At 38.0% G+C, this 24,209-nt stretch overlaps 1 protein-coding gene across 50 annotated transcripts in view; it reads right to left on the bottom strand.

The window, feature by feature from the left end:
- The window catches only part of CLASP2 (cytoplasmic linker associated protein 2), a 223,721-nt gene that overhangs the window by 35,798 nt on the left and 163,714 nt on the right, over positions 1-24,209 (bottom strand). For all 50 annotated transcript variants that reach the window (XM_055284306.2, XM_055284138.2, XM_063612518.1 and 47 more), the window contains 5 exons: positions 23,405-23,548; positions 15,674-15,817; positions 14,412-14,518; positions 9,420-9,573; positions 5,694-5,922 (listed from right to left, as the gene is read on the bottom strand). In XM_055284306.2, the coding sequence (XP_055140281.1) occupies positions 5,694-5,922; positions 9,420-9,573; positions 14,412-14,518; positions 15,674-15,817; positions 23,405-23,548 (778 nt within the window). The remainder of the gene's footprint in view (positions 1-5,693; positions 5,923-9,419; positions 9,574-14,411; positions 14,519-15,673; positions 15,818-23,404; positions 23,549-24,209) is intronic.

Below are 24,209 nucleotides of genomic sequence, written 5' to 3'. Positions count from 1 at the left end.
TAAAATGACTATATTGCCCAAAGCAATTTACAGATTCAATGCTATTCCTATCAAACTACCAGCGACATTCTTCACGTAACTTGAAAAACCTATTTTAAAATTCATGTGGAACCAAAAAAGAGCCCAAATAGCCAAGGCAATCCTAGGCAAAAAGAACAAAGCTGGAGGCATCACGTTACCTGATTTCAGACGATACTACAAGGATACAGTAACCAAAACAGCATGGTACTAGCACAAAAACAGGCACACAGATCAAGGAACAGAATAGAGAGCCTGGAAATTAGATGGCAAATCTATGAGCCACTTTACATTCATATTCTAGGAGCCATTTTCTATCAAAGTTTAAAAAATTTTTTAAACTTTTTTGTTAAAACCTAAGACACAAACACACACATTAGTCTAGTCCTACACAGAGTCAAGATCAACTTCACTGTCTTCCACCTCCACATCTTGTCCCACTGAAAGATCTTCAGGGGTAATAACATGCATGGGGCTGTTATTTCCTATGACAACAATGCCTTCTTGTGGAATACGTCCTGAAGGACCCGAATGAGGCTGTTTTACAATGAACTTAAAAAAAAAAAAATTAGTATGAGTACACTCTAAAAGAGTGATGAAAAGTATAGTATAGTAAATACTAAAACCAGGCTGTGCACGGTGGTGCATGCCTTATAATCCCAGCATTTTGCAAGGCTAAAGCAGGCAGATTGCTTGAGCCCAGGAGTTTTAGACTAGCCTGGATGATATCACAAAACCCCAACTTTACAAAAAAAATTAGCTGGGCATGGTGGTGCATACCTGTTGTCCCAGCTATTCAGGAGGCTAAGGTAGGAGAACAGCTTCAGCCCAAGAGGGTGAGGCTGCAATGAACCAAGATCATGCCACTGCACTCCAGCCTAGGTGACAGAGTAAGACCCTGTCTCAAAAATAAATAAATAAAAAACCAAACAAACAAACCAGTAACGCAGTTGTTTGTCATGGTTATCAAGTATTATGTATTTCACATAATTGTATGTGCTATATTTTTACACAGTTGGCAGTGCAGGTTTGTTTACGCCAGCATTATCACAAACGTGTAATGCATTGCACTGTGATGGTATGATAGCAATGATACCACTAGGTAATAGGAATTTTTTTAGCTCCATTTTAATCTTATGGGACCACTGTCATAAATGGAGTCTGACACTGAATGAAATGTTATGTGCTGCATGACTGTACATCGGAATTAACCAAGGTAAAAGACTTATACAATGAAGACTAGAAAAGACCGCTGGAGGAAATAAAAGAAAATATACATAAATAGAAGCACATCCCATTTTCATGGACTGGAACACTTAATAATGTTAGGATATCAATATTATCCAAAGAGATCTACAGATTCAGTGCATTCTCTACCAAAATCCCAATGACACTTTTTACAGAAATAGAAAAATTATCCTAAAATTCATAAGGAACCTTAAGTGACCGCAAATAGCCACAACAGTCTTGAAAAAGAACAAAGCTAGAGGGCTCACACTTCTCCCTGATTTCAAAATTTACTACAGAGCTACAGTAATCAAAACAGCATTTTAATGGCATAAAGACAGACACATAGAACAAGAATAGAATATACAGCCCCCAAAGGCACAGGCAACAACAACAAAAACAGGCAAATTAAAGTTAATGAAAATTAAACATTTTTGTGTCTCAAAAAACAGTATCAATAGAGTAAAATGGCAACCCACAGAATGGAAGAAATATTTGCAAATCATATATCTGACAAAATATTAATATCCAGAATATACACAGAACTCCTGCAACAACAACAAAAATAAACAACCTGATTCAAACATGGGCAAAGGAGTAGAGAAGACATTTTTCCAAAGATGGTAATCAAATGGCCAATAAGTGCAGGAAAAGATGCTCAACATTACTAATCATTAGGGAAATGCAAATCAAAACTATAATGAGGGCCAGGTGCAATGGCTCATGCCTGTAATCTCAGCACTTTGGGAGGCCAAGGAGGGTGGATCACCTGAGGTTAGGAGTTTAAGACCAGCCTGACCAACATGGACAAACCCCGTCTCTACTAAAATACAAAAATTAGCCAGGCATGGTGGTGCACACCTGTAATCCCAGCTACTCGGCAGGCTGAGGCAGGAGAATTGCTTGAACCTGGGAGGTGGAGATTGCAGTGAGCCAAGACCGTGCACTCCAGCCTGGACGACAAGAGTGAAACTCCGTCTCAAAACAAAAACAAAAACAAAAACAAAACCTACAATGGGATATCACCACACATCCATTCAGATGGCTACTATAAAACAACAACAGCAACAATGAAATAACTAGTATTGGTGAGGATATGGGAAACTGAAACCCTTCTGCACTGGTGGTGGGGATGTAAAATGGCATAGCTGTTATGCAAAACAGTACAGTGTCTTCAAAAAATTAAAAACAGAACTACCATATGATCCAGCAATTCTACTTCTGGGTATTTACCCATCAAAATTGAAAACAGGGTGTTGAAGAGGTATGTGCACACCAATGTTCATAGCAACATTATTCATAACAGCCAAAACTTGGAAGCAACACAAGTGTCCATCAGTGGATGAATGGATAAGCAAAATGTGGCATATACACACAATGGAATATTATTCAGTCTTACAAAGGACGAAAATTCTGACATATGCTACAACATGAATCAACCTTGAGGATACCACGCTAAATGAAATAAGCCAGTCACAAAATGACAAGTAATGTATGACTCCACTTACACAGAGTACTTAAGAGTAGACAAAAATCAGAGAGACAAGAGAATGGTAGTTGCCAGGGGCTGGAGTGGGGGTGGAATTGGGAAGTTATTATTTAATTGGTATAGAGTTTCAGTTTTACAACCTGAAAAGAGTTATGTGAGATGGATGGTCGTGACAGATGTGCAACAGTATGAATGTATTTAGTATCACTAAACTGTATATATAAAATGCTTAAGATAATAAATGTTATGTGTATTTTAACACAGCAAAACAAAACTGGAAAAAAGATATTATTGGGACAACTGGCAAAACTCTAATGGGGTTTTAAGGATTAGGTGGTTATTAATGTACTAATGATAATTTCCTGATTTAAAAAATTCTGTGGTTTAGGGGGAAGAAAAGAATTTTTTTTTTTTTTGTAATTATTAGTTTTTTAGAGACAGAATCTCATTTGTTGTCCAGTCTTTAGTACAGGACTCTTCACAGGCATCATCATAGTGTAATGTAGCCTTGAACTCCAAGCCTCAAAGGATCCTCCTGGCTCGGTCTCCTGAGTAGCTGGGACTACTGGCACTGGCTAATTTCTTGATTTTGATGAGTATTTTGTTGTTATGCAGGAGAATGTCTTTGTAGAAAATAAATCCTAAAGTGTTTAAGGTGACAGAGCATCAGGTTGGTAATTTATTTTCAAATGTTTCATGAAGAAAAAGTTCTTTGTACTGTACTCCCAATTTTTAAGCTCTTGATCATTTTAAGATTAAAAAATACATATTTATAGTACAATCCAGGCAAGAAAAGTCAGTTGACATTTAGTCTGACAGTTTGAGACCCATGTGCATAAATGATTTTTAAATAATGCTACTGAAACTAAGTCTCAATTTACCAGGCTGTTGCTACTACACAGTATTCAATGGATACTTTCATGCTATGTCCAATTTATTCACCAATGTTACACCACTATCATGACTAAATCTCAGAAAGACAGTCAACTATTTGTGACAGATTAAAACACATCAAAGTCTACAATTGTGGCAATTTTCTACATCCTTATGCAATTTGGACTTAGTTTGGTAAACTGTCATAATTTTGGCTTTTTGATATTTGCAAATATATTAAAGAGAAGGTAATAAAAACACTCCTCAACTTTGCTAGCAATCAAAGAACTACAAATGAAGTTATTTCTCGTTAATAAAAATTTTAAAAATTTAAAGATTTTTCTAGTATTTAATTCCTCAATATCTAATAATCAAGGAAATGCACATTCCACCACAATCAGAAAAATTTTTAAACATTCTGTTGGTGAGAAAATCAGCATTACTTAAACTAGCCAAGTATTCTGAGATGTAAATAGGTAGTAAGTTTAAAACTTTAAATTCACCTATCCTTTAAGTGAGCAATTCCATCTCTAGAAATCTCTTAAAAGTGAATTATCTTGATTGCTCTTTTTTTTTTTTTTTTTTTTTTGAGACAGGGTCTCACTCTGTTGCCCAGGTTGGAGTGCAGTGGTGCAATCTCGGTTCACTGAAACATCCACCTCCTAGGGAGTTCAAGCGATTCTCCTGCCTCAGTTCCCGAGTAGCTGGGATGACAGGCGCGTGCCACCATGCCCAGCTAATTTTCGTATTTTTAATAGAGAAGTTTTCACTATGTTGGTCAGGCTGGTCTCGAACTCCTGGCCTCAAGTGATCCACCCACCTCAGCCTCCCAAAGTGTTGGGATTACAGGCGTGAGCCACTGCGCCTGGCCATTGACTGTTCTTAAGATGCCTGATACACACAAAAAGAATTATTTATGGGCATAAAGGTTTATGCAGAAATATGTTCACTGACAGCAACATTATGGGAATAAAGAAAAACCTGAATATTGAATCACAGGACAGTGTTGAGAAAGACTTTCAAGTTTATTTGTGTATAGTTATATATTACCATATAGTACCAGAATCTTAAAAAAGTATTAAAGAATTAAGTAATTAAGAAAATATATGTTTCCTTATTATAAAAAATAACTAGGACAGGCACAGTGGCTCACACCTACAATCCCAGCACTTTGAGAGGTTGAGGTGGGAGGATCACTTATGGCCAGGAGTTCAAGACCAGCCTAGGCAACATAGGGAGGCCCTGTCTCTATAGAAAATTTATTTAAAAAGGTAAAATTAGCTGAGTATTGTGGTCCGTAGTCCCAGTTACTCAGGAGGCTGAGGTGGGAGGATCGCTTGAGCCTAGGAGGACAAGGCTGCAGTGAGCTATGTTTGAACGACTACATTCCAGACTGGGCAACAGAGTGACCCCCAGTCTCTTAAACAAAACACTAAAACATTTGTAGTGTTTTGTACTATATCATCAGTTTTTATATAAATTACCTGCATCTTACTGCACACTGGGATTAGGTAGTGTAATCATCATCATCCTCTTTTGGAGGTGATAACTGAGACTCGGGAAAGTTAACCATCTTGCCAGGCTATGCAGCTTAGTAACTGTTAGGGCTTAGAACTAAGCCCATTTCACCCAAATCCAAATCCTAATGGTAACTTTCCTTATATTTCGTCCTTGAAATGTATTTTATTAATAAAAAAGTTTATGACTTCATGCTTAAAGGGCTACTATAAAGAATGGGTATTTCTTCAAAGGTTTTGTCATCGTGGTATAAAAATTAATGACCAAATAAATTGTGTTTAGAGGTAAAGTAAATTTATAAGCTACAATTGGTTTTAGTTATTTCTGGGTGGTAACTAAGGTTTTCTTGATTTTGATCATGATCTCAAGATGACTACCCTGTTTCTCATTCAGGAGAAGAAAACGACCAAAGCACTAGAGATGAGTTCCTAGAAGATGGGAGAAAACATTCTTATTCTAAAAATTGTTACTTTTTGGGAGTTACAATAAAAGAGCGTATGCATTTCTTTTACTTCATCGATTACCAGGTTCTCCAAAACAGACAGTAGCAGTGTGACCCAGAACATACCGTCAGGAAACTGGTCAGCATCATCATCAAACATGGCTTCCTTGAGGGCAGACTTGTTGAAGGGACTGATGCTATCTGAATAGTTATATGGATTATAGTCTCGAGAGCGTGGAGAGGAGTGAGTAGGCACTGAATGGAGCAATGAAGCTTTATTATCAAGAGCTGTTTGGCTTGAGTCAGTAGCATCACCTCCTGCTCTTGGGTCAGACATCCCAGGACCACCACATATCTATCAATGGGAAGGGGAAGGCACAGCAAATTAACTCATTTTTCAAGTATCTATTTAACATTCTAAAAAGATATTTCTCTACTGCTTAAAATACAATTTTAAAAAGATAACAATAACCAGCTAAAAAATTTAAGTAATGGCAATCAACATTATTGAGTTACAATTTATATTCCAGATGTCAAAGCTTAAAGATATAAACTACAGCTGTGAAGGCAAATAAGAACTGTAAAAGAGGCCGGGCACGGTGGCTCACGCTTGTAATCCCAGCACTTTGGGAGGCCGAGGTGGGCGGATCACGAGGTCAGGAGATCGAGACCACGGTGAAACCCCGTCTCTACTAAAAATACAAAAAATTAGCCTGGCGTGGTGGTGGGCGCCTGTAGTCCCAGCTACTCGGAGAGGCTGAGGCAGGAGAATGGCATGAACCCGGGAGGCGGAGCTTGCAGTGAGCCGAGATCGCGCCACTGCACTCCAGCCTGGGCGACAGAGCGAGACTCTGTCTCAAAAAAAAAAAAAAAAAAAAAGAACTGTAAAAGAATGCTGCCTCTAATGATTATTACAGTGCCCTTGCCAACGACTTCACCAGACAATATGTACAGTGTGATTACCAGCAGCTTCTCCATTTCAGTTAAAGATACAAAAGAACTTTCATTAGCAATACAGCACTACAAGCTGCCAGATTCCATTAAGGTAATGGCATATCATAAAACAGTATGTCAACAAAGCATAATAAAATCAAATTTAAAAAGGCTTGCTTTAAGGAGAAAAAAAAAAAAGAAAGGCTTAAAAGGCCTGCATAACTTTTGGAAGATGTCAAAAGAATTTGGGTACATACTTACCAAAATATGAATATGAATATTGATACAAATACTGGTATCAAAATAATTACTACCACGGGTATCAGCATCACCACCATCCACTGGGCAACTATGTGCCAAGCCACTCGCTAGTCACTTTACAATATTCTCAAAATATTTACTATGCACATATTATATGCCTGGCATTGTTCACAGCATTGGGAATACATCAGTGAGCAAAAGAGAGAATAATGTCTACCCCAATGGAGTTTATATTTTAGTGGAGGGACAGACCAAAAAAAAAAAAAAAAAACTTAATGAATAAAGTATACGACATGTTAGAAGAAGGAATCATGAATGCTGAGGTGGGAGGATGGAGTTCACAGACTAAATAGGATGAGTAGGGTTCACTGAGAAGCCATTTGAATAAACACTTGAAGGAAGTAAGGGAATCAGCCAAGGGGCTATCTGGAGGTAGAGTGTTTCAGATAGAGAAAACAGCCAATACACAGATCCTGAGGCAGGAACATGCGTAGTAAGTTCGAGGAACAGCAAGGGGGCCAGTGTGGCAGGAGCAGAGTGAACAAGGAGGAAACTAGCAGGAGATGAGGCCAGAGAGGTAACACAAAAAAAGCCTATTGTGTAGACTTTGGTTTTTACTCTGAGACAGAGACCTCCTGTAGAGTTGAGTGAGAGTGAGAATGGACTATAGGAGGTCAAGGGCATAATCAAGGAGGCCAAATTTTAATAATCCAGGTGAGAGAAATGATGAAGATGATGGCTCAAACCAGAAAGGCAGTGGTGAGAATAGGCTGAATTCTGGATACATTCTGCAGTGGAGCCAAAAGATTTCCTGACAGATTTGGTATGGAGGATGAGAAAAACAGAGTTCTCAACAACAACTCTTGTCAATGGATTTTGGCTAGCAACTAGGGTTGCCACTAACTAAGATAGGAAAGGGCAGCTTTAGGGGAGAAGACCAGGAGTTCAAACAGGCAGCTTAACATGAATGTGGAACTCAGGAAAGTGGTCTGAGCTGAATAGAGTCATAGGATTTATTATACTCACAACAACTTTTAAGGTAAGCAGTGACATCCCTATTTTCTTAATGAAGACATTGAAGCTTAGAGGTGATCACCTGATTAGCTAATAACTGCCAGGAACTGGGATTTGAACTCATTTGCCAAAATTCACAGTTTGAGTTCCCTACCCTGTACCATGCTGTGTCTAAAAAACCAAAACCAAACTGAGTCTTAATGAAGCAGTGATTCCTACCAATCTATTATTGCTGCCACATGCAGCTTTGAAGCGTAGGGAACCTCAAATATCAGTGATAAGCTGGTTTTGGCAGCCAGTTTACTAGGCTCACCACAATCTTGCTCTGCCAGATAGGCACAGTGAGAAAAACAACAGCAGGAAAGATGGCAGGAAGGCAGAGGAAGGAGCCTTTTGGAGATGTGCTGAAGCACTACAATGTTCTGTAACTTTGCAAACACTGAGGAACAATGAATTCCACAGGAACTGGTGGGATGGCTCATTTTGTGAAGTCTAAGCTGTCAGAGAAAAGTCTAAGAAACAGCAAAGTTAAAAACTATTCTGTGTATAATGGCAGAAGCAATAAACAATATTCAAATATGTTAATAATATTAAATATGTAAGAATGTTGTAGGTTATAACATTCTTACTTCAGTGTAATGATATCTTGTGTTTTTAAAAATACTTGAGACTCAGTTACTTTCATACAAGAGAAGTAAAACATTTGGCACATTATTAAAAAACAAAACAAAACAAAACACATTCTTAACTGTAGCCACATAAACTGACGATGCAAATTACTATCACTACACCTAACAGGGGAAAAAAAATTCTAAACTCCTTATGTGTTCTTACAAGACTCAATGTGGGTCGGGCACGGTGGCTCACGCCTGTAATCCCAGCACTCTGGGAGGCCAAGGAGGGCAGATCACAAGGTCAGGAGATCGAGACTATCCTGGCTAACATGGTGAAACCTCATCTCTACTAAAAATACAAAAAATTAGCTGGGCGTAGTGGCAGGTACCTGTAGTCCTAGCTACTCAGGAGGCTGAGGCAGGAGAATGGTGTGAACCCGGGAGGTGGAGCTTGCAGTGAGCTGAGATTGCGCCACTGCACTCCAGCCTGGGCGACAGCGAGATGCCGTCTCAAAAAAAAAAAAAAAAAGACTCAATGTCATCTGGCCTATGTTCCACTCCTTTTCTCTCACAATGGTCCAACTACAGTGGCTTTCTTCCTAGTCCTCAACTATACAAAGCTTGTTCCCATCTAAATGTCTTTGGATTTGCTAATTATTTCATGGAATTCTCCTCTAGATTTTATGTGGCTTTATCTAGGTTTCATTGCAAATGCTACCTTTGGAGAGAGGCCTTCTTGGACTACACAATCTAAAATAGACTCACTTTCCTCCAAAGCACATTCTATCCTAAAACTCTATAATACTCATCTCTATATGAAAATCTAAAAGGAATTTGAAGGCAGTGATTTTGTTGTATAAATCTAATGCCTCAAACAGTGCCTGGTATGTGGTAGATACTCAGTAAATACTTGCAGAGCAACTGACCCCTAGAAAAGTATATTCGAAAATGACAGAAAACAAAATGTAATTTAAAAAATTATTAATGAACAATGAAATAGTCTGCAAAGTAAGGATATTAAAATACTTACTGAATCGCCATCATCTTTTTTAGAATCCCGTTTCAATGGCTCATTCATATCTTCTTGGCTACGGAAGCTGAAATTCTGGATTGCTTCAGTGACACCTCTAAGAGAGCTATAAATATCTTCAGAGTTCATATTTTCTGTGTCATAATCAAATGCACTACGAAAAAGACGAAACTAATTTTTACTTAGGTGTGGTTTTAAAATACAAACACATCTGAGGAGGTTATATAAGGATATTTATAAAGACAGGATTAGAGAATGTATATTCTCAGAGCATAATTAGCAAAATAAAAAATAGCAGCTATATATAGTTAAAGTACATGTCTCTTTGTCCTTCCACCAAAGACACCTTACAGTTACTCTAGAATGCACAGACCTTAATAACTAGTTTGTTTTTCCACCTTGAAAAATGTTCTGATTAACCAGAGGTCAGCAAACTATGGATGGCTTGTAAGCTAAGAACGTTCTTCACATTTTTCAATGGTTGGAAAAAAACAAAAAAATTCATGAAAATTAGATAAAATTTAAATGTCAGTGTCCATAAATAAATTTTTTCTTTTTTTTTGGAGACGAAATCTCGCTCTTGTCCCCCAGGCTGGAATGTGATGGCGTGATCTCGGCTCACTGCAACCTCCACCTCCCGGGTTCAAGTGATTCTCCTGCCTCAGCCTACCGAGTAGCTGGGATTACAGGCGCTGGCCACCACACCCGGCTAATTTTTGTATGTTTAGTAAAGATGGGGTTTCACCATGTTGGGCAGGCTGGTCTCAAACTCCTGACCTCAGGTGATCCGCCCACCTCGGCCTCCCAAAGTGCTGGGATTACAGGTGTGAGCCACTGCGCCCGGCCCATAAATAAAATTTTATTAAACATATTCGTGCCTATTTATTTAGGTATTGTCTATAGCTGTTTTCTATTTCTATTGTTGATGGCTGTTTTCATACGATAGCAGAGTTGAGAAGAGACTCAAAGACCATGACTCAAACAGCCTAAAATATTTACCCCCTGACCCTTTACAGAAAGTTTACCAATCTCTGTGATTAACTCCTAGTAATGGCACTGCTTGACGAAGAGATAAATGTATTTTAACACAAATTTGTAAGAAGATAGAGGATTTTTAATAATTTTTTCTTTTTTTGAGATGGAGTTTCACTCTTGTTGCCCAGGCTGGAGTGCAATGGCGCAACCTTGGCTCACTGCAACCTCTACCTCTCAGGCTCAAGCGATTCTCCAGCCTCAGCCTCCCACAGCCTCCCGAGTAGCTGGGATTACAGGCTCCTGCCACCACGTCCGGCTAATTCTTTGTATTTTTAGTAGAGACAGGGTTTCACCATGTTGACTAGGCTGGTCTCGAACTCCTGACCTCAGGTGATCTGCCAACCTTGGCCTCCCAAAGTGTTGGGATTACACGCATGAGCCACTGTGACTGGCCGAATTTTTTTTTTTTTTTTTTAAGGGACAGGGTCTTGCTGCTGCCCAGATGGGAGTGCAGTGGTGCAAACATAGTTTACTGCAGCCTTGAACTCCTAGGCTTAAGTAATCAACCCGCCTCAGTCTACCAAGTTGCTAGGACTACAAACACATACCACCATGCTAGGCTGATTTAAAAAAATTTTTTTTTTGTAGAGATGGGGTCTCAGTATGTTGCCCAGGTTTGTCCCAAACTCCTGGCCTCAAGTGATCCTCCTGCCTTGGCCTCCCAAAGTGCTAGGATTGCAAGTGTGAGCCATTCTGCTCTATATGTTACAGACATGAACTTTATAATCAAATGCTGAAATTCAACTGAAGCTGGAATTTAGCTACCAAATTTATCATATATGTAGAACATGGAAAAACTAGGCTAGGAAATGTTTGCAATATATTTTTCTTAGATGTTGATGTATTATCCAATAATTTTAATGAATAACTTGATGAAGCACACTGTAATATATGGCTAATGACAAAAATCAAGCTATTAACTATAAATACCAACTTTTTTTTTGAGACGGAGTCTTGCTCTGTGACTTAGGCTGGAGTGTGGTGGCACGACATCGGCTCACTGCAACCTCCGCCTCCTGGGTTCAAGTGATTTTCCTGCCTCATCCTCCTGAGTAGCTGGAACTACCGGCATGCACCACCATGCTCGGCTAATTTTTGTACTATTAGTAGAGATGGGGTTTTGCCATGTTGTTCAGGCTGGTCTCGAACTTCTGACCTCAAGTGATCCGCCCGCCTCAGCCTCCCAAAGTGCTGGGATTACAGGTGTGAATGAATTATTGTGGAAGATAGTGTGGCAATTCCTCAAAGACCTAGAGACAGAAATATCATTTGAGCCAGCAATCCCACTACTGGGTATATACCCAAAGGAATATAAATCATTCTGTTATAAAGACACATGCATATGTATGTGCACTGTAGCACTATTCACAATAGCAAAGACATGGAATCAACCTAAATGCCCATCAGTGATAGACTGGATAAAGAAAATGTGGTATCTATACACCATGGAATACACCACAGCCAGCCCCAACTCCTTCTTAAAAAAACTTCTAAGTTCAGGGGTATGTGTTCAGGATGCGCAGATTTGTTATATAGGCAAATGTGTGTCATGGGGGTTTGTTGTACAGATTATTTTATCACCCAGGTATTAAGCCTAGTGTCCATTAATTATTTTTCCTGATCCTCTCCCTCCTCCTACCCTCTGCCCTCTGGTAGGCCCCAGTGTGTGTTGTTCCCCTCTGTGTGTTCATGTGTTTTAATCATTTAGCTCCTACTTGTAAGTATTTTTTTGTTGCTGTTCTTGTGTTAGTCTGCTAAGGATAATGGTCTCCAGCTCCATCCATGTCTCTGCAAAGGACTTGATCTTATTCTGTTTTTATGGCCACACAGTATTCCATGGTGTATACATACCACATTTTCTTTATCCAGTCTATCACTGATGGGCATTTAGGTTGATTCCACGTCTTTGCTATTGTGAATAGTGCTGCAGTGCACATACATGTGCATGTATCTTTATAACAGAATGATTTATATTCCTTTGGGTATATACCCAGTAGTGGGATTGCTGGCTCAAATGATATTTCTGTCTCTAGGTCTTCGAGGAATTGCCACACTATCTTCCACAATAGTTCAACTAATTGCCGGGCGCGGTGGCTCATGCTTGTAATCCCAGCACTTTGGGAGGCCGAGGCGGGCGGATCACAAGGTCAGGAGATCAAGACCACAGTGAAACCCCGTCTCTACTAAAAAAATACAAAAAAATTAGCCGGGCGTGGTGGCGGGCGCCTGTAGTCCCAGCTACTCAGAGAGGCTGAGGCAGGAGAATGGCGTGAACCTGGGAGGCGGGGCTTGCAGTGAGCCGAGACTGCGCCACTGCACTCCAGCCTGGGCGACAGAGCAAGACTCCGTCTCAAAAAAAAAAAAAAAATAGTTCAACTAATTTACACTCCCAATAGTGTAAAAGTGTTCCTTTTTCTCCACAACCTTGCCAGCATCTGTTATTTTTTGACTTTTTAATAATAACCATTCTGACTGGTGTGAGATGGTATCATTGTGGGCTTGACTTGCATTTCTCTAATGATCAGTGATGCTGAACTTCTACGCAAACAATTTTTCAAAAGGCTAGGGAAAGGAAATAAAATTTTAGTCTACTAAGCAGTCAAGAATGTCATTTGAAATCCAGCTCATGCTTGAATTGTACAAGTGTATGAAAATTGTACACATCTTTTATTTTGCATTAAGGACCAATCTCTCAGTCAGTCATATTTTTTCCTCAGAGGTATATATTCACTATTTATTTATTATATATGTTTATATATAATTCATATTATATACACAATGAATTACACAGATATTATATATGTAATGAATTATAATATCTATATGATTCATTATACATATAATGAAAAAATTAAGCTTACAGACAAAACATAAAAATAACAAATAGGGAAGGGTTAAATACATAAAAAATATAAAAACAGGGTTAAATATATAAAAATATAAATATATATGAATATAAATCATTCTGTTATAATCATTCTGAATATGAAATAAATCATTCTGAATATGAAAACCATAACAAATATGACCTAATATATGTCATATGATATGACATGTTATATATGTAATTCATTATATATGACACATATGTAATTCATTATATATGACATATGTGTAATTCATTATATATGATACATATATAATGTCATATATTCATTATATATTTAATCCTCCCGTTTGTTATTTATATGTTTTGTTTGCAAGCTTAATTTTTTACACTTGATCTTAGCCAAAAGGCCGAGAAGTGATGCAAGCTTAATTTTTTAAACTCATCATTATAACCGACCTCATCACCACTTATACTGAGTAGTATAATGTAATTGAAAGACATAGTTTGGAATTTACTGGATTTATACAGCATCTCTGAGAAATATAACTATGCCATTTAATGTAATAAGCAGTAACTTATTTAAAAAGGCTGTCAGTAGGTTTTCTTTCCACTTATTAAAAAATCCCATATCCTATATATTATCATTTAAGTAGTTGGTTTTCAAATAAACTTAAAATTTTTTTAATTTGCTAAGTTTCTACTTTTCTAAGACCTTTCAAGTCAAGTGGGAACTGACTTGAATTATATTAGTGCTTGCTTTTTTAAGAATGGAATTTACAGCCAAGGGTGGTACCTCACGCCTGTAATCCCAGCATTTTGGGAGGCCGAGGTGGGCAGATCACCTAAGGTCAGGAGTTTGTGACCAGCCTGGCCAACATGGTGAAACCCTGTCTCTAGCAAAAATACAAAAATCAGCCGGGTGTGGTGACATGTGCCTGTAATCCCAGCTACTTGGGAGACTGAGGCAGGAGAACTGCTTGAACCTGGGAGGTAGAGGTTGCAGTGAGTTGAGATCACACCACCACACTCCAGCTTGGGCGACAGAGCAAGACTCTGTCTCAAAAAAAAAAAAAAAAGAATGGGAATTTACAAATACAAACCATCATGAAAAATCATCCTTTTATTACCTTGGAGATAAAGTATTCTGTGATGTATTGGTAGGAGAAGTAAGAGGACTGGACCAGTTAGCTGGTGATCGTGGTGTTGGTCTTGTCAAAGGACTCCCCATGGAACTCTGATGAAGGGAGTCAAAGAAATATTAACATATTACAGGTAAGTTCACTTAAAAAAACTCTTAAGGAAGCCACACAAACATTAGGTTGAACCACATTAAAGGGCCATATTTACAGGTGAATATTTTCAATATTCATGTACTTATGTCTGGTTTCCGGGGGGAGAATTTCTCCCTACTTAATATAACTCTTTAGTCTTTTTCTGTTCTCACCTGCTTCCTGCTCTCAAATATTATCAACATCCTTTCCCTCAAGGACTGAATATAATTTTAAATTAGCTTCCTGTTCTGAGCTAATTTCCTTCTTCTAACCATTACTAATGCTCAAATTTTATTCCTCCTTGACTTTGCTTTACACCAAGGGAGTTAAATCTGGTCATACTATTAATATGTCTATTCTTAAGATATAATGAAATAATCCCTACTCCTTTTAAAAAGATGACTGACTCTGGGTCACAAGAAATTGTTTTAGGATTACTTTTAACCCTCCTCAGACTTTACCTTAAGCCTGCCATCAGCATATCTCCTTTATTCGCCATCAAATGTCTTTCTTTTTAATGCTTCAGTTCAATTCTTTAGGCATATAATGGAAGTTATTTCATACCAGTAAAAAATATATATATGTATACACAAGCACATAAATATACATATTTCAATGTTTCATTTACTCAGAACTTACTTCTTCAAAACAAATTCCTGCACATCCAAGTATAAATGGACTGACAAGCCTGTGATCATTTAATGTGACCACACTTCTTAAAGCACTACTTCCTTTGAATCTTATTTGTTAACCCTGGAATAAGTCATCCCTGTTAGTCCTCAAATAAGAATTGGTTCATCTAAAGAGCATGTCCTGATTCTAATGGCTTCCAGCTGGTGCTCTCATCTATGTTTTGCTCACATTTTGCTTTTCTTGTTCATACCTGGCCACTGTTTACCACTATCCTAATGCACACAAATTATAATATAATATAAATAGGACAGGCATAGGGACTCTATTCTTTCCAAGACAATATTTAATTCTGCTCAGGAAATGCTGCCAAATAAAGATGCAAAAATTATATACTAAGGATCAAGTTTACTTTGTATAAAAGAAAGCAATTATTATTAAATCAACCATCACATTATATAATAGCCAAGAAAATAAGTAACAATTACCTGGGTTCCATTGCCAGTGTTTCGAAGGTGATTATGAAGAAGCTTGGTAGCACCATCCTGAAAAGTTTTTGGTAAAGCTCCTAGTAACATTGTAAACTCTGGGGTATTGAGTTCAAATAATGAAATCAGCACTGACTGTGCTGCCTAAAAAACAAAGGCATACAGTAGATGAATATATTTTTGTTACTCAAACAAGACCATTTTCTTCCCCTACATTTCTGTTCAATAGCACGAAGCTTGACCATCTTTCCCAGGGAAAAGGAAGATATTCTTATTTGCTTTCAAACTGTTTTGTTGGAAGGATAAAAAAAATATTGACCTACCATTTTTTTTTTAAGGTAAGAAGGGAATATGAAAAGCATAACAAATATGACCTAACAGACAATGGAAAAGTTAACCATGATGGTTTCCAGGGTTACTCTGTTACATACTGCTACAGTATTTTAGTTTTCCTAATAAACGATTACAAGGAGAAATAATATCGAATCTTCTCACAAGCAGTTAACCTAACAACTACAGTTTGAAGCTAAAGTAAGTCTGTTCTGTGGAAATGGGAACAAAATAAAGCTTACTCAGATCAGTTAAGAAAAGTTATACAATTATTTTCTGCTTCTGAAGTAATCAACTGCATTACTAAAAGACAAACTTTGAAATTCAAATTATATAGAGACTTAATTAAGGAGAGAGAAACTCAAATCATTTATGATCACATGTCTTGTATCCAAATCTGCACACTTCATTTTGGACCTTTCTGAACCCACTCTATGAAAAATACACCTGAATATACAACACTAGGGGGAATGGTTAAACTATGTTACATTGGAACAATGGAATACTATACAACACAATCCTGGAAGATGATATAGCTCTCAATGTAGAAATTGAGAAAGGTCTATTATATACTGCTGAAGAAAAACTATAAGACTGCTGTAACAGGCCAAGTGCAGTGGCTCACACTGCACTTTGGGAGGCAAAGGCAGGTGGATCACTTGAGGTCAGGAGTTCGAGACCAGTCTGGCTAACATGATGAAACCCCGTCTCTACTAAAAATACAAAAATTAGCCGGGTGTGGTGCTGTGTGCTTGTAATCCCAGCTACTTGGGAGGCTGAGGCCAGAGGATCTCTGGAACCTGGGAGGCGAAGTTGCAGTGAGCGGAAATCATGCCACTGCACTCCAGCCTGGGAGACAGAGACTTAAAAGGAAAAAAAAAAAGAGTGTTATAATATGAGCACATTTTGTTAAAAACAAAAAAGTATAAGTTGTGTGGGTATATACTCTGGGTATCTAACATGTTAATAGTGCTTAAATAAAGCTATTAATATTTGCAGTTTGAAAACAAAAGTTATGATCTCATACTTTTTTTGGAACCACCACATTGAATGGACCACAGGTAAACTTGAGCAAATGAACTAGTGCTTGTTAATATATACTTTATTCCATCTAGTTTACTTTGGTTTGGAGATTCAGCTTTATTTCCCCTGTAGGGACAGATATCCCAACTGCTCCCAAACCATTTACCAATGAGTATATCCTTTCCTCATGACTTGAAGTGACACCTGTATAATGAACTAATCTCCTATATAAACCTAAGTGTCTCTGGACCTTCCTTCATGTTCCATTGATCTATTTGTCTATTTCTGTACTAACACCACATGACTTAAAATACTATAGAGTTAGTATATTTTGATCATATCCTTCCTTTCTTGTGGCTTTAAATTTCTTAATGTCACATTTGTTTCACTAGATATATTTCATATTTCTTTTAAAATAATTTTCGAAGTCTATCAAAGTAATATATATATACAGATTTTAAAAAACCAGTTTTAGAAAAGGTTTTATAAATCTTAATTCCATTGTTCAGCTCTCCAGAGTTCCCTTTTGTAATGCTTGTTTTTAATGATAGTTAGGATTCATAGGCTTATAAAATTATTTCATTTATCAGTTGAGACATTTTCTAGTGATTTCCTACAATAGATGAGGACTTAGGTTCCTTTCAACATCAGCTCTAACCTTTTCTTCTTTCTTCTCCCTTATACTAGTCCATTTTTGTCACATCAGACAGCATAATCTTTAAAAACATAAATCATATTACTCTGTGACTTAAAAATGTGCCAATAATTTCTACAGTCACATCAGTATTCTTGTTCTTGGAATATTGCAAAATTTAAATTTTGATGAAATCCAACTTATCTGTTTTTCCATTTGTTTCCTAAGCTTCTGATACCATATCTAAGAATCCACTGCCAAATTGGAGTTCATGAAGATTTATTCCTGTTTTAAGTGTTTTATTTTCCTGTGTCTATTGAGATGATTATGTGGTTTTTGTATTTTTACTATTGATATGGTTTATTACATTAATAGATTTTTGGATGTTACTCTAACCTTACATTCCTGGGATAAATCCCTCTTGGTCATTGATATGGTTTGGCTCTGTGTCCCCACCCAAATCTCATCTTGAATTATAGTCCCATAATTCCCACGTGTTGGAGAGACCCGGTGGGAGATAATTGAATCATGGGGGTGGTTTCTGCCACACTGTTCTTGTGGTAGTGAATAAGTCTCACGAGATCTGATGATTTCATAAGGGGAAACCCATTTCACTTGGCTCATTCTCCCTCTCTTTGCCTGCTGACATCCATGTAAGACATTATTTGCTCCTCCTTGACTTCTGCCATGATTGTGAGGCTTCCCGAGCCACATGAAACTAAGTCCAATTAAACCTTTATTTTGTAAATTGCCTATTCTCAAGTATGTCTTTATCAGCAGCGTGAAAACGAACTAATAGAGTCATAGTATATAATTCTTTTATATATGTTGCTAAATTTGGCTTGCCAGCATTTTGTTGAAGATTAAGGCATTCATATTCATAAAGAGATGCTGGTCTGTAGTGTTTTTTTGATGTGCAATGTCTCTGTCTAGTTTTGGTATCAGAATAAAACTGGTCTCATAGAATAAACTGGGAAGTGTTCCTTCCTCTTCTGTTTGTTTGGAAGAATGTGTGAAGAATTGATATTAATTGTTTGGTGGAATTTACCACCAATGAAGCCATCTGAGCCTGGGCTTTTCTTTGTGCAGTTTTATTTTATGTATTTTTTTTTTTTTTTTTTTTTGAGATGGGGTGCTGCTCTGTCACTCAGGCTGGAGTGCAGTGGTGTGATCACAGTTCACTGCAGCGTCGACCTCCCAGACTCAAATGATCCTCCTACCTCAGCCTCCTGAGTAGCTAGGACTACAGGTGTATGCCACTACACTCAATTAATTTTTGTATAGACAGGGTTTCACCATGTTACCCAGGCTGGTCTCTTCTGGGCTCAGGCAATCCACCTGCCTCAGCCTCCTAAAGTGCTGGGATTACAGGTGTGAGCCACCGTGCCTGGCTTGTGCATAGCTTTTGAATACTAGATCAATTTCCTGTCATAGTTCTATTCATGCTATCTATTTCTTCTTGAGTCAGTTTTGGTAGTTTGTATCTTTCTAGGAATTTGTCCATTTCATCTAAGTTTTTTTATAAGCTCAGTAGTTATGTTAAAATAATTTATAAGTTTTTATATCAAATACATACAGATTTAGAAAAAAGTTTTAGAAAATGTTTTATAATTTTTTTATTTTTATTTTTTTGAGACAGAGTCTCACTGTGTTGCCCAGGCTGGAGTGCAGTGGCGCAATCTCGGCTCACTGCAACCTCTGCCTCCCGGGTTCAAGCTATTCTCCTGCCTCAGCCTCCTGAGTAGCTGGGACTGCAGGCGCGTGCCACCACACCCGGCTAATTTTTCGTATTTTTAGTAGAGACAGGGTTTCACCGTGTTAGCCAGGATGGTCTCAATCTCCTGACCTCATGATCCACCTGCCTCGGCTTCCCAAAGTGCTGGAATTACAGGCGTGAGCCACTGTGCCCGGCCATCGTTTTATAAATCTTAATTCCCTTTTTCAGCTCTCCAGAGTTCCCTTTTGTAATACTTGTTTTTACCGACAGGATTGACAAGCTTATACAATTATTTCTTCACTATCAGCTTGAGACATTTTCTAGTGATTTCCTACTACAATAGGTAACGATTACGGTTTCTTTTCATTTCTTTTCTTTTTTTTTTTTGATTTTTTTTTTTTTTGACAGTTGGGAGTCTCACTATCATCCAGGCTGGAGTGCAGCAGCACGATCATAGCTCACTGCACCCTTGAACTCCTTGGCTCTAGTGATCTTCCTGCTTCAGTCTCTTGAGTATCTGGGATTACAGGCATGCACCACCATACCCACCTAATTTTGAATTTTTTTTTTTGCATAGATGAGGTCTTGTCATATTGCCCAGGCTGGTCTCAGACTCCCAGCCTCAAGTGATCCTCCCACCTTGGGATTACAGGTGTGTGCCACCACACCAAGCACATTTGTAATTCCAGTAATTTGAATGTTTTCTCTTTTTACCCTGATATGTTTAGCTAAAGGTTTGTCAATTTTGTTGATCTTTCCAAAGAACCAGCTTTTGATTTCACTGGTTTTCCCAGTCTCTATATCGTTAACTTTTGCTTTAATCTTGATTACATCCTTCCTTTTGATGTCTTCAGGTTTAGTATGCTTTTCTTTTTCCAGTGTCTTACGGTGTTGAATTGGATTACTGATTTGAGAGCTTTCTTCTTATTGCAGGCATTAACAGCTATAAATTTCCTTAGAAGCACTGCTTGAGCTTTATCCCATACATTTTGGTATGCCATGTCTTCATTTTCATTCATCTCAATTTTTTTTTTTTTTGTTCCATAAGAAGTATGGTAAAGAAAAAGTTTTATTAAGTTGATACTTTAGATGAACTTAAGAGATACGAGGTCCATTCAAGAGCAGTGAAAGAAACTAAGAACATTTATGGAAATATTGGACACATGGTGGACTCAATTCTTCATGGAGAAAATTCATTGTATGGTTTTGTTTTAGTAATATGTTAAATTTAAAGACATGAGGCATAGCTTTACTTAAATATTAATAACCAGTAAATTTCCATTTTTGATCATTGTATTGACCTCTGCTTTTATATACTGGTGTACATGCAGCTGAGCATTAGTAATTCTTTTTTTTTTTTATTATACTTTAAGTTTTAGGGTACATGTGCACAATGTGCAGGTTTGTTACATATGTATCCATGTGCCATGTTGATTTGCTGCACCCATTAACTCGCCATTTAGCATTAGGCATACCTCCTAATGCTGTCCCTTCCCACTCCCCCCACCCCACAACAGTCCCCGGAGTGTGATGTTCCCCTTCCTGTGTCCATGTGTTCTCATTGTTCAATTCCCACCTATGAGTGAGAACATGCAGTGTTTGGTTTTTTGTCCTTGCGATAGTTTACTGAGAATGATGGTTTCCAGTTTCACCCATGTCCCTACAAAGGACATGAACTCATCTTTTTTTATGGCTGCATAGTATTCCATGGTGTATACGTGCCACATTTTCTTAATCCAGTCTATCGTTGTTGGACATTTGGGTTGGTTCCAACTCTTTGCTATTGTGAATAGTGCTGCAATAAACATATGTGTGCATGTGTCTTTATAGCAGCATGATTTATAGTCCTTTGGGTATATACCCAGTAATGGGATGGCTGGGTCAAATGGTATTTCTAGTTCTAGATCCCTGAGGAATCGCCACACTGACTTCCACAATGGTTGAACTAGTTTACAGTCTCACCAACAGTGTAAAAGTGTTCCTATTTCTCCACATCCTCTCCAGCACCTGTTGTTTCCTTTTTAATGATCGCCATTCTAACTGGTGTAAGATGGTATCTCATTGTGGTTTTGATTTGCATTTCTCTGATGGCCAGTGATGATGAGCATTTTTTCATGTGTTTTTTGGCTGCATAAATGTCTTCTTTTGAGAAGTGTCTGTTCATGTCCTTCGCCCACTTTTTGATGGGGTTGTTTTTTTCTTGTAAATTTGTTTGAGTTCATTGTAGATTCTGGATATTAACCCTTCTTAGTGTATTTTCTTATTTCTCTTTTGATTCCCTCTTCGGCCCACTGATTATTTAAGAGTGAGCTGTTTGTGGGTTTTCTAAATTCCTTTCTATTATTGACTCTAATTTCATTCTATTGTGGTCAGAGAACATACTGTGTATTCATTCTATCATTTTAATCTATTGAGGTTTGTTTCACAGCCTAGCATGCAGAATGTCCCAAGTCTAGTTGAGAAGAATATTCTGCTGTTGTTAGGTGCAGTGCTCATCACTGGAAATAAAGATCACAAAAAATGTATATTCCGTGTACTTTTTTCTTTTTTTTTTAAGATAAGATCTCACTCTCTCACCCAGGCTGGAGTGCAGTGGCACAATCTTGTCTCACTGCATCCTCGACCTCCTGGGCTCAAGTGATCCTCCTACCTTAGCCTCCCAGGTAGCTGGGGCTACAGGTGCATGCCACTGCACCCAATTTTTTTATTTTTAGCAGAGACAGGTTTTGCCATGTTGCTCAGGCTGGTCTCAAGCTCCTGAGGTCAGACAATCCACCTGCCTCAGCCTACCAGTGTTGAGATTACAGGTGTGAGCCACTGCGTCTGGCCTATGTGTACTCCTTTTGCAGCAAATGTTGATGGAAATGATTCACCAGAAAAGAAAGTAAATATAAGATGCAAGAAACAGGCTGGGTGCAGTGGCTCACATCTGTAATCTCAGCACTTTGGGAGGCCGAGGTGAGCAGATCACTTGAGGACAGGAGTTTGAGACCAGCTTGGTCCAATGTGGTGAAACCCCAAAAATACAAAAATTAGCTGGGTGTGGTGGTGGGTGCCTGTAACCCCAGCTACTCGGGAGGCCAAGGCATGAGAATCACTTGAATTGGAAGGTGGAGGTTGCACTGAGCCAGTATCATGCCACTGTGCTCCAGCCTGGGTGAAAAAGCGAGACTGTGTCCCCCAAAACAAAAAGATAGAAGAAGTAAACAGGGATGAAGGTAAGTCTCAGGAAGATGCTCAAGAGAAACTGCAGGGAGACGTGTGTGCAGCAGGCCTGGGGAGAAATATGTCAAAACTGGAGAAAACAACAGAATGTCTAGGAAGGAGCTCTCTAGAAAATAAAATAATAATCTATGCTTTTGCGCATATGAAAAATAATAGCCATACACATGTAGCAGAGATGTTGAAAATATTATGATACTTAAAAAAAAAAGTAGGCAAATGAAAAAGCAAGGCAAATTATCAACTCCAGGACAAATAACGTTTCTATAATAAAGAAAGCAGTCGCAAATCACTTGGTATGGAAGTGAATACCTGCAACAGTCAAATGTAAATCTTTTCTATTGATAACTAGTAATTGATTCATAAGTAGTTTATGAATACCTTAGAAAGGATACAGAAAGTATGAGAAAGCTAAGTCCTCACTTACCAAGATAGATGGATATACCTAATGTCTACATTCATCAATAGATAAAAAAAAGTCTAAAAATTGATAAATCAAATAATAGTGTAAGCTCTCATTTGAAATGTATAGGTAAATGCAAGGGGAATGATTTGAAATATTCTGAATGGTTATAAAATTAGAGGGAGGATTGTGGTAAAGGCAGCTACTTTTGATTCTAGGTTTGAAAATTATGCTCACATTAATTGGATAAAATCTGAAACAATTTTAAAGATTTTTTAAAAAGCTCTTCATAACTCACTGCTAATTGCTAAGGTCCTGAAAATATTAGCTGCCTTCACTGGCAATCCATAATAATTGACTTGCTTTCCCAATTTATCTTCTAAACCTCATATTAAAACATACCTTCCGAACATCAGAACTTTTGGGTTCTGTTGTCCAAGTGATGACCCGAGACACTGCTAGGCGAGTTTCACTGGAATTTATAAAATCTCCTGGATCCATCTGTTTGGCCAGAGTTTCTATGTATTTAAGGATAGCAACCTTCACCTGCAGAGGAAAGCAGAAAGAGAAAGGACAGAAAGATGGTTATTGTGAGACACTAGAGAACATTTCAAAAATAATCAGGTGATGATGATGATTTTTTTTTTTATATACAGATAGGGTCTTCCTATGTTGGCCAGGTTGGTCTTGAGCTCCTGGCCTCAAGCAATCCTCCCACCTCGGCCTCCCAAAGGGCTGGGAGTACAGGCATGAGACATCATGCCCAGCCAGGTGATTAATACTACAATCACCTACCTACCTGAGGTACAAGTATATGACAGTGTTGATGATTTTTGTTTTTCACACATAATCAGAACTTTGAGGTCCCAGGTGTTTCATTCCCCAAGTTTGAACAACTGCTGAAGACTATCTTGACAAGATTATAAACATTTCCTTAAATCAGCCCTCAGAGCTTACGGCTGACTCTTGGCTAGCCTCACAGGGAGCTAGTCTTTATTAACTCTGTAATTTTGTTTTTGGGAAAATGAACCAAAGTGTTTTGGAAATAAGGTATGGCAAATCAAGGTAGCAATCAAGGTGGGCAATATAGTTTTTTTTTTGGTCAAACAGAGACTCACACAATGAGATGAGGTTCCTTAATGAGTCCACCAGTTGTTAGAAACGCCTTCCAAAAGAACTGTCACAAAAATGAGTACCACTGAAGAAA

The sequence above is a fragment of the Symphalangus syndactylus genome, chromosome 1, assembly GCF_028878055.3.
Source record: "Symphalangus syndactylus isolate Jambi chromosome 1, NHGRI_mSymSyn1-v2.1_pri, whole genome shotgun sequence".
Lineage (NCBI taxonomy): Eukaryota > Metazoa > Chordata > Mammalia > Primates > Hylobatidae > Symphalangus > Symphalangus syndactylus.
This window is presented reverse-complemented; position numbering and strand designations above follow the sequence as displayed.